This window comes from Astyanax mexicanus, chromosome 1 (assembly GCF_023375975.1).
Source record: "Astyanax mexicanus isolate ESR-SI-001 chromosome 1, AstMex3_surface, whole genome shotgun sequence".
NCBI lineage: Eukaryota > Metazoa > Chordata > Actinopteri > Characiformes > Acestrorhamphidae > Astyanax > Astyanax mexicanus.
This window is the reverse complement of record NC_064408.1, coordinates 122017409-122027083: the sequence shown is the minus strand read 5'-3', so window position 1 is coordinate 122027083 and position 9675 is coordinate 122017409. Positions and strand designations below refer to the sequence as shown.

General features: G+C 36.2%; 1 protein-coding gene across 1 annotated transcript in view; it reads right to left on the bottom strand.

Moving 5' to 3' along the window:
- Nucleotides 1–295: 295 nt before the first annotated feature.
- The window catches only part of myom3 (myomesin 3), a 111906-nt gene continuing 102526 nt past the window's right edge, over nt 296–9675 (bottom strand). The window contains exons 31-37 of the mRNA XM_022666414.2: nt 8223–8261; nt 8005–8110; nt 6467–6630; nt 4270–4306; nt 4087–4109; nt 2160–2215; nt 296–761 (exon numbers count right to left, since the gene is read on the bottom strand). Coding sequence (XP_022522135.2) covers nt 495–761; nt 2160–2215; nt 4087–4109; nt 4270–4306; nt 6467–6630; nt 8005–8110; nt 8223–8261 — 692 coding nt within the window. The 3' untranslated portion in view covers nt 296–494. The remainder of the gene's footprint in view (nt 762–2159; nt 2216–4086; nt 4110–4269; nt 4307–6466; nt 6631–8004; nt 8111–8222; nt 8262–9675) is intronic.

Genomic DNA, 9675 nt, shown 5'->3' with positions numbered 1-9675 from the left:
ATTTACAGTAAGCTTAGATTTCCAGATTTTCACTAAGGCTGGGTGCAGCAGCATTAGCATTAGCGGCTAACCACTAGTGTTTAGCGTGGTTAGCGGGTAAAGCTAATGCTGTTCCAGCAGTGCTAGCATAAAGTTAATATGCTGTACTTTAACAGAGTGACTTTACTGCTCCTTAATACCTGACTGATAGAATTCATACATAAGGAGCACCAGATTATAAGGTGCATTGTTAATTTTTGCGAAAATTAAAGGATTTTAAGTGCGATAATGCAAAAAATACGTTATTCAGAAGGGGAGTGACTACACACTGATGTTACAAACAGATGGTGCCAGAAGCCAATGGTAAAGGTGTGACTCTACTGAGCATGCTCACATCACACTCTTTACTACTACTTAAAAATCTACACTGAATTTTAATGATTCCCAACTAGGGCATTATGGGATATCAGCTTAGCCTTTACCACTACTGCTAACACACTCACGCCCCTCTCTGCCTACATCTCGACGGCGCCGGCGCGCGGTTTCTCTCCGTGTTTGTACACGCTGACCGTCACGTGGACCGTCTGCGAGCCGTACGAGTTCCTCACGAAGATGCTGTAGTTCCCGGAGTCCTCCATGGTGACGGAGCTGATGGTGATGGTGGTGCACTTGTTCTCGTGAGCGATGTGGTACTGACCGGTGGAGGTGATCTCTCGGTCATTCTTCAGCCAGAACATCTCGGGGGCGGGGTCACCGTCGGCAAAACAGGTCAGACACAGAGACTGAGAGAGAGAAAGAAAGACAAAGAAAGATTTATGTCATCCTGTAACAATGTCTGCCGTGCCCCACGATTATGCTAAGTGTGCATCACACTTTAGCGATAGCTTGTGCTAAACGGCAAAAACACGAACTTAGCTAGTTCATGCTTAACACTTACAGAAACACAAAACTCATTATTTGAAAGTTCTTCTTTCATCTCCCTCATCTGCTGACTTGCCATAGACAGTAGTTACAGATTCCTCCCTCAGAAGAAGTCTGATGGCTAATCCTGCTCTCAGGTTCTCAACCAAAACTAATATGTTTTTTGGAAGCAAATGATTCCTGACCAAACTCTTTTAGCTGATTCACAGAAAACGACTCACAACAAACCATACATTAGCGTTACCTTGTGCTAAACGGCAAAACATAAACTTAGTTAATTTATGCTTAACTGTGATAGAAGCACAAAACTCATTATTTGAAAGTTCTGCGCTCATGTCTCTAATCTGCTGACTTGCCACCGACAGTAGTTACAGATTCCTCCCTCAGAAGAAGTCTGCTGGCTAATCCTGCTGTTTGTACTGTCTTAGGTTCTCAAGCTAAACTAATATGTTTTTTTCTTCAACAGATCTAGTGGGTGGGGCTCATAGAAGCAAAGGATTCCTGACACCAAACTCTTTTAGCTGATTCATTGAAAACGTCTCATAACAAACCAAATTATGAAGCAAAATAAACCCAAAACTAATTACACAAAAAAACACCTTATTTTAACTCCAGTCTATGAATTAGATGAAAAAGCAAAACCACAAAACTAAACATTCTCAATCCTTCAACCATCTGAGCAGCATCCTATTATAACCCCAATCAGGATATTGCATTTTCCATAAATTATTTTTTTTCTGCCATTTTGGCATTATAACATTCTTGTTGCACCAGTTTCTAATCATAAGGGGATTAATAGATCCAGAGTACATAAAAAACAAATAAAACAGAATAAAACATCTGCTAAAGAGCAAAAGATACTGTACAGCTGTAAAGGGCTAGGATAGTAACGTGAGCCGAGCTAACTTAGCCGTAGCATTTTTTTTTGGCTATAAAATTATAAAGTAATACAAATTATAACATTAGCATGAAAAAACGAATTGAAAATCAGTTTATAATAATAAAAGACTGTAGAATTCCGATTAAAAGTAAGATGAACTGAACTTTGAAAAAGTAAAAATACTAAATGATAGTAGATATAAAATACTAAAATCTAACTAACTAATCTAAAAACAAAACCAGCTGTATGCCAGACTAATTTGTTACTAATTTGTTATTATTCTATTTTATACAGTATTATTTTATTAATAGAACTCTATCTAAAGAGATTAGAGCTGATCATCATAAAGTCTTTTCTGTATCTGTCTGGTGGAACATACCTTGCCTTCCATGATGGCCACAACATCTGGCAACCCCTTTGTGACTTTGGCACGATCTAGAAAAAAACATTGGCCTTTTTAATATGCAATAATTATAATAAGAAAATAATGAAGTCTTTTGTTTTCAATCATTGATTTCAGCATTGTTTCAGACCCTACTGGAAAAGAAGTGTTTGCTTAGTCTGCTGATAAAGGTCAACACTCTATAGAGAGGAAATGTCTCTGTCTTTGTCCTGTGGTGTCACTTAGATTTCTGTCTTTGTCCAGTGGTGTCACTAAGATTTATATTAATGCCTTGTATTATCTCTAAGATTTCTTTTTTTTTGTCCTGTGATGTTACTGAAATGTCTCTCTTTGTCTTGTGTTGTCACAAAGATTTGTCTCTTTGTCCTGTGGTGTCACAAAAAGTGTGTCTTTGTCCTGTACAGTAGTGTCACAAACATTTGTGTCTTTTGTCCTGTCCTGTGTAGTCACTAAGACTGATGTATTTAGTTCTGTCCTGTGTATTCACTGAGATTTGTGTCATTTGTCCTATTGGGGTGTGTCGCTAAGATTTGTGTCTTGTGATGTCACTAAGGTCTGTGTCTTTGCTCTGGTGTGTCTCTAAGATTTATGTCTTTGTCTTGTCTCGGTGTGTCTCTAAGATCTGTGTCTTTGTCCTGTGGTGTCTCTAGGATTTGTGTCTTTGTCTTGTGATGTCACTAAGATCTGTGTCTTTGCCCTGGTGTGTCTCTAAGATTTATGTCTTTGTCTTGTCTTGCTGTGTCTCTAAGATTTCTCTCATTGGTCCTGTCCTGTGGTGTCACTAAGATTTGTGTCTTTTGTCCTGTACAGTAGTGTTTGTAATATTTGTGTTTTTTGTCCTGTCCTGGTATGTTTCTAAGATTTGTGTCTTTGACCTGTCCTGTGGTGTCACTAAGATTTATGTATTTAGTTCTGTCCTGTGTAGTTACTGAGAATTGTGTCTTTTGTGCTATTCAGGTGTGTCCCTAAGATTTGTGTCTTTGTCCTCTGGTGTCACTAAGATTTGTCTTTCATGTCCTGGTGTCATAAGATTTGTGCCTTTTACTGTTTTGGTGTGTCTCTAAGACCTGTCTTTGTCCTGTAGTGTACAAATCTTAGTGACACTACAGGACAAAGACAGATCAATATCCTATGGTGTCACTTAGATTTATATAACTGTCCTGTGGTGTCACTAAGATTTGTGTCTTTTGTCCTGTGATGTCACTAAGATTAGTCTCTTTGTCCTATGTGTCATTAAGATTTGTCTCTTTGTCCTGTGGTGTCACAAAAAATTGTGTCTTTGTCCTGTCCTGTGGTGTCACTAAGATTTCTGTCATTATCCTGTGGTGTTACTTAGATTTATGTCAATTCCTTGTAGTATAACTAAGATTTCTGTTTTTTTTTTGTGGCATTACTTAGACTTCTGTATTTGTCCTGTATTGTCACAGAGATTTGTCTCTTTGTCCTGGAGTGTTGCTGAGATTTCCGCTGTTGTCCTGTGGTGTTACAAAGACTTTGTTTTTTTTCTCTTTATCTCTCGGTGTCCTATGTTTCCTGTGGTGCCACAAAGTTTTCTGTCTTTGTCCTGTGGTGTCACAAAGATTTGTTTCTTTGTCCTGTAGTGCCACAAAGTTGTACAAAGACCACAATTTTTTTCCTGTATTGTCACTTTGTCCCGTGTGTCCTGTGGTGTCACAAATAGTTCTGTTTTAGTCCTGTGGTGTTGCTAAGATTTCTATAATTGTCCTGTGGTGTGGTGACCTGTACTGTTACTAGGAATTCATCCTTTGTCCTTAAATTTTCTACAGAATATCTCTATTTGTATGTTTTTTTTTCTATATTTAATCAATTAATTATGTTATTTTATAGTGTCTACATGTTTTCTGTGCATTTGATGTTGCACTATCGCGTCAGCAGCACATACTTTTCTCAGCAATCGCCACCTGCCTGTGAAAAAAATGGAAAAAGTACAAAAGATATTTAAAAAAATTAGATCACAGTACTATAAAACTATAAAAATATAAAAATTCTTTAATCATAATTTGTATAAAGATCTCAAAGTCTAATTATGAATAAAATCTGGTTATAACAGATTATATTCACTTACTTCAGCCTCTGGTATTCCAGCAGAGCATCTGCAAAAGCTTTAGAGAAGATAAAGCAGAGAGATGAGACGTTTATGAAAGACTGGGAGCAGATTCAGCACAGGTACACTAATCTAAATCTGCTACGCTAAACTGTGGAATAATCCACTGTGCTGATTACACACTGTCTCACTGCATTTTACTCGCAGGTAAAATCAGACTGCTGAACATTCAGTTCTAAATATCTTTGGGGATTTTATCTTTAGTTAGAGGTGTTTGATGAATGCCTAATACTGCTTTGTGTCCAGCAGATGGAGCTGCAGCCAATGACAGCCATGCATTTTTACATAATCCAGCAGACAGTGACAGTGATGTGTGTGGCATCTATAAAAAAAAAATCACACAAATAAAAAATATATATATATATATATTCTACTTTACTGTTGTGTCTGGGTTTTCTATGCATATGATGTTGATGTATAGTAGCTATATAACTTTTATAGATTTCATTGAATTCATTTCATATCATCACTAAATTTAAAGTAAATGTAATGTTTTTTTTCTATAGCATGAGCATGATATATATGTGTTTGTCCTATAGTGTATATTGGGGTTTGAATGTCGTATGGTGTGTATATATCAGATTTGAATTAGTCTATACCAGGGGTCACCAACCTTTTTGAACCTGAGAGCTACTTCTTGGGTACCAATTAATGCGAAGGGCTACCAGTTTGATACACACTCGTGAAATTACAAATTTTCTCAATTTACCTTTAATTATATGTTATTATTAATAATTAATGACATTCATCTATGTGAAGACACAGATATCAATAGGCAACACTATTATTATAAATCTCTGCAAGTGTTTACATTTTATATTATATTTTAATATAATATTACATATTATATTACATTATATTGTATAATAATATATAAACTATAGGCTATCTCTAAGCTAATATTAATGTAATATAATCTAAAATTACATCAATGCAACTGTGATTTAAAAAAAAAAAGAATAGCAACAAAAATGCTATTTTTAGACCAGGCCTGCGGGCTACTCATAAGGTCCTTGCGGGCTACCTGGTGCCCGCGGGCACCATGTTGGTGACCCCTGGTCTATACTATGGTGTATATCGTCGCTGTCCAATCAAAAACAAGTATCTCAAAACAGCAACTTTACAAGGAGAGGAAAAAAAAACCTTCTAAACTTTTAATGGAAGTCAATGCAAAAAGAGTTTATTTTGTAAACTAAAAATCTACAAAAAATTAGATACTTGTTTTTCATTGGACAGCAACGATATACATGATCTAGATGTGTTTTTTTTTCCATATGGGATACATACTAGTGCATCCTCATATATTATATAGATGTATTAAACACACAGAGTGGTCTATTTTACGCTTTTATTTATTTTATTGTTGATTAATGATTATGGCTTACAGCCAATGAAAACCCAAAAATCAGTGTCTCAGAAAATTAGAATATTATATAAAACCAATTGGTACTTTTGGCAGTGTGGGAAGTGTGCCAAGTCCTGCTGGAAAATGAAATCCTCATCTCCATAAAAGTTGTCAGCAGAGGGAAGCATGAAGTGCTGTAAGATTTTAGACTTGATAAAACACAGTGGATCAACACCAGCAGATGACAGACATGTCTCTCTAAACCATCACTGATTGGTGGAAACTTCACACTAGACCTCGAGCAGTTTGGACTGTGCGTCTCTCCACTCTTCCTCCAGACTCTGCTCCCTTGATTTACTTTAAATGAAATGTAAAATCTACTGATGATCAGTGATGGTTTGTTTGGAGAAACATGTCTGTCATCTGCTGGTGTTGATCCACTGTGTTTTATTATCAAGTCTAAAGTCAGTGCAGTTTTGTTTTCCCACAAAATCTTACAGCACTTCATATCTTACAGCTTCCCTCTGCTACTGACAACTTTTATGGAGATGCGGATTTCATTTTCCAGCAGGACTTGGCACACTGCCCACACTGTCAAAAGTACCAATTGGTCTTCAATAATATTCTAATTTTCTGAGACACTGATTTTTGGGTTTTCATTAGCTGTAAGCCATAATCATTAATCAATAATAAAAGAAATAAAAGCTTAAAATAGATCACTGTGTGTGTTTAATACATCTATATAATATATGAGTTTCACATTCTGAACTGAATTACTGAAATATATAGGGCATGTAGGGCAGAAAGCTGTACCTTGGCCGGACAGATCCAGATGGCGTTTGTGTGTCTCCTGGCCGTCAAACATCTCCAGAGTATACTTTCCTTTGTCGTTTTCAGTGGGGTTAAATATCTCAATCCAGACTTTCTGCATGCTGCTGCCGGGTGCGTTCCTCTCGTCCTGATCCATTTTCTTCTCTCTGTTAAATTTATAAAAAAATAATGAAAGAAAAATCACAAAAAAAACTGTTTTTAGAAATCATTTTTTTAGAGAACTAATGTTGTAACTGCATGATCAACAGAACTCATGCAAAACAAGAATAAACAGGCAAGGCTCTTATTGGCTGCCCTGAATTATCTATAGCAATCCAACAATAGTGATGCTCTTTATTTAGGAAATTTTTTTTTAGGCACAATATATACAACATGGTAGCAAAATGAATACTTCAATAGCAATGCAGATGCTAGACAAGACATTGGATGAAATATGAGTAGGAGTCCTTTAAACACTCAACATGGCGTCTGTTCACAGATAAAAAATCCTGCCATTCAACAGCTTCCAGTGTGAGGGAGGAGGAGCAGTGTGCTATTAGGGAAGCCTCCTATCGATGTGGAGATCTGTGCAAAACTAGGTGATTCATTTTTTGTGCATTATTGAGCCAAACGCTAAAAACACCTTACAAACGGTCTTATCAGTGATTTAAAAATATATACAGCTCTAGAAACATTAAGAGAGCACTTCAGTTTCTGAATCAGTTTCTCTGATTTTGCTATTTATAGGTTTATGTTTGAGTAAAATGAACATTGTTGTTTTATTCTATAAAATACAGACAACATTTCTCCCAAATTCCAAATATAAATATTGTTATTTAGAGCATTTGTTTGCAAAAAAAAATGAGAAATGACTGAAATAACAAAAAAGATGCAAAGATTTCAGATAATCTCAAATAATGCAAAGAAGAAACAAATTCATATTCATAAAGATTTAAGAGTTCAGAAAAAGTCAGTATTTGGTGGAATAAACCTGGTTGGTTTTTAAGCACATTTTTTTTTCATGCATCTTGGCATCATGTTCTCCTCCAACAGTCTTACACACTGCTTTTGGATAACTTTATGCTGCTTTACTCCTGGTGGTTTGATGGCTTGTGATCATCCATCTTCCTCTTGATTATATTCCAGAGGTTTTTTTTAATTTGGCAAAATCAAATAAACTCATAATTTTTAGGTGATCTCTGGCGTTGCAAAGATAGAGTTTGGGGAATAAGGTTTATTTAGATACAGTAAAATAATAAGCTAATTAAAGTTTGATCTTGGGTAGTTATTTGAATTAAAAAATCTATTTTTTTAAGCTGTCCTAAATTTTGGTTGTACGATTTTTCTCAGCACACTACAGGGAATTAAATGAGGATGACCCAATCCCAGCCTGTGGTTTATATTTGCGTCTTTTTTAAGGGATCGTTCCTCAGTGCTCTGGGCCTCGTAATCAAACGCACACTTCAGGAATCCGTCACACAATCCAGCGGCTCTGCTCTCCCTCAGCGCCGCGAGCTGCAGCTCCGGACAAAAGAACTCACTTGAAGTACCAGCTGGTCTTCATGTAGCTCAGATAGTACTTCAGAGAGCAGTAGAGTTTGAAGCCCGCCGCTGTGCACTGGATCCCCAGGGGGCTGGCTGAGAGAGCTGTGGATCAGACACAGGACCAGAGCTCAACCACTGCCATCGCTTTATATAAAAGACATGAATCTGGTGTTCAGTTCGATTTCAGCGACTCAGCGGAGTCCTCTGAACCTACCGCACTGTCTGTTCAGATGCTGCAGGAGATTCTCAAACTCTGGAAAAGAGAATTAAAGAGAAATTAATGAGAGAGAAATTAAACACTGTTGATATCAGAGACTCATCATTTATAGCTCCACACTGCTGGGGTACCTAATAAAACAAGCAAGCATGTGTTTCTACTACAGAGGAGTCAATACAAAGTGGATGTTCCTAATAAAGTATACCAAAGAAGTAAGAAATAAGTGTTTCTAATAAACCAAGAGGAAGCACAAGAAATCTTAGGTGTTCCTAATATTGTGGAAAGAGAATACATATAAAGTAGGTGTTTCTAATAATGTGGCCAGAAAATGTATGTATTTGGTGCTGTTTAGGTGTTTCTAATAAAGTGGCCAGTGTAGGTGTTTCTAATAAAGTGGCCAGTGTGTAGGTGTTTCTAATAAAGTGGCCAGTGTAGGTGTTTCTAATTAAGTGGCCAGTATGTACAAAGTTGGTATTTCTAATGAAGTGTCCATTAACTAAGTGCAAACTAGTTGTTTCTAATAAAGTGTCCAGTAAGTACAAACTAGTTGTTTCTAATAAAGTGTCCATCAATTAAGTACAAAGTAGGTGTTTCTAATAAAATGGCCATTAATTAACAACAACGTAGGTGTTTCTAGTAAATTGGGCAGTAAGTACAAAGTAGGTGTTTCTAATAAAGTGTCCAGTGTAGGAGTTTCAAATATAGTGTTGCCAGTGAGTTGAAACACAAGTAATGTGGGTGTTTCTAATAAAGTTGCCAGTAAGTACAAACTAGTTGTTTCTAATAAAGTGGCCATTAATGAACAACAAAGTAGGTGTTTCTAATAAAATGGCCATTAATTAACTACAATGTAGGTGTTTCTAATAAAGTGGCCAATAATTAACAACAAAGTAGGTGTTTCTAGTAAATTGGCCAGTAAGTACAAAGTAGGTGTTTCTAATAAAGTGGCCATTAATTAAGCACAAAGTAGGTGTTTCTAATAAAGTGGCCATTAATTAACTACAATGTAGGTGTTTCTAGTAAACTGGCCATTAATTAACTACAATGTAGGTGTTTCTAATAAAGTGGCCATTATTTAACTACAATGTAGGTGTTTCTAATAAAGTGGCCATTAATTAACAACAAAGTAGGTGTTTCTAGTAAATTGGCCATTAATTAACTACAATGTAGGTGTTTCTAATAAAGTGGCCATTAATTAACAACAAAGTAGGTGTTTCTAGTAAATTGGCCAGTAAGTACAAAGTAGGTGTTTCTAATAAAGTGGCCATTAATTAAGCACAAAGTAGGTGTTTGTAATAAAGTGGAAATTAATTAAGTATAAAGTAGGTGTTTCTAATAAAGTGACCATTGTATGTGTTTCTAATACAGTAACCAGTAAGTTGAAACACGAGTAATGTAGGTGTTTCTAATAAAGTGGCCAGTGTAGGTGTTTAGGACAATTAAGTTCAAA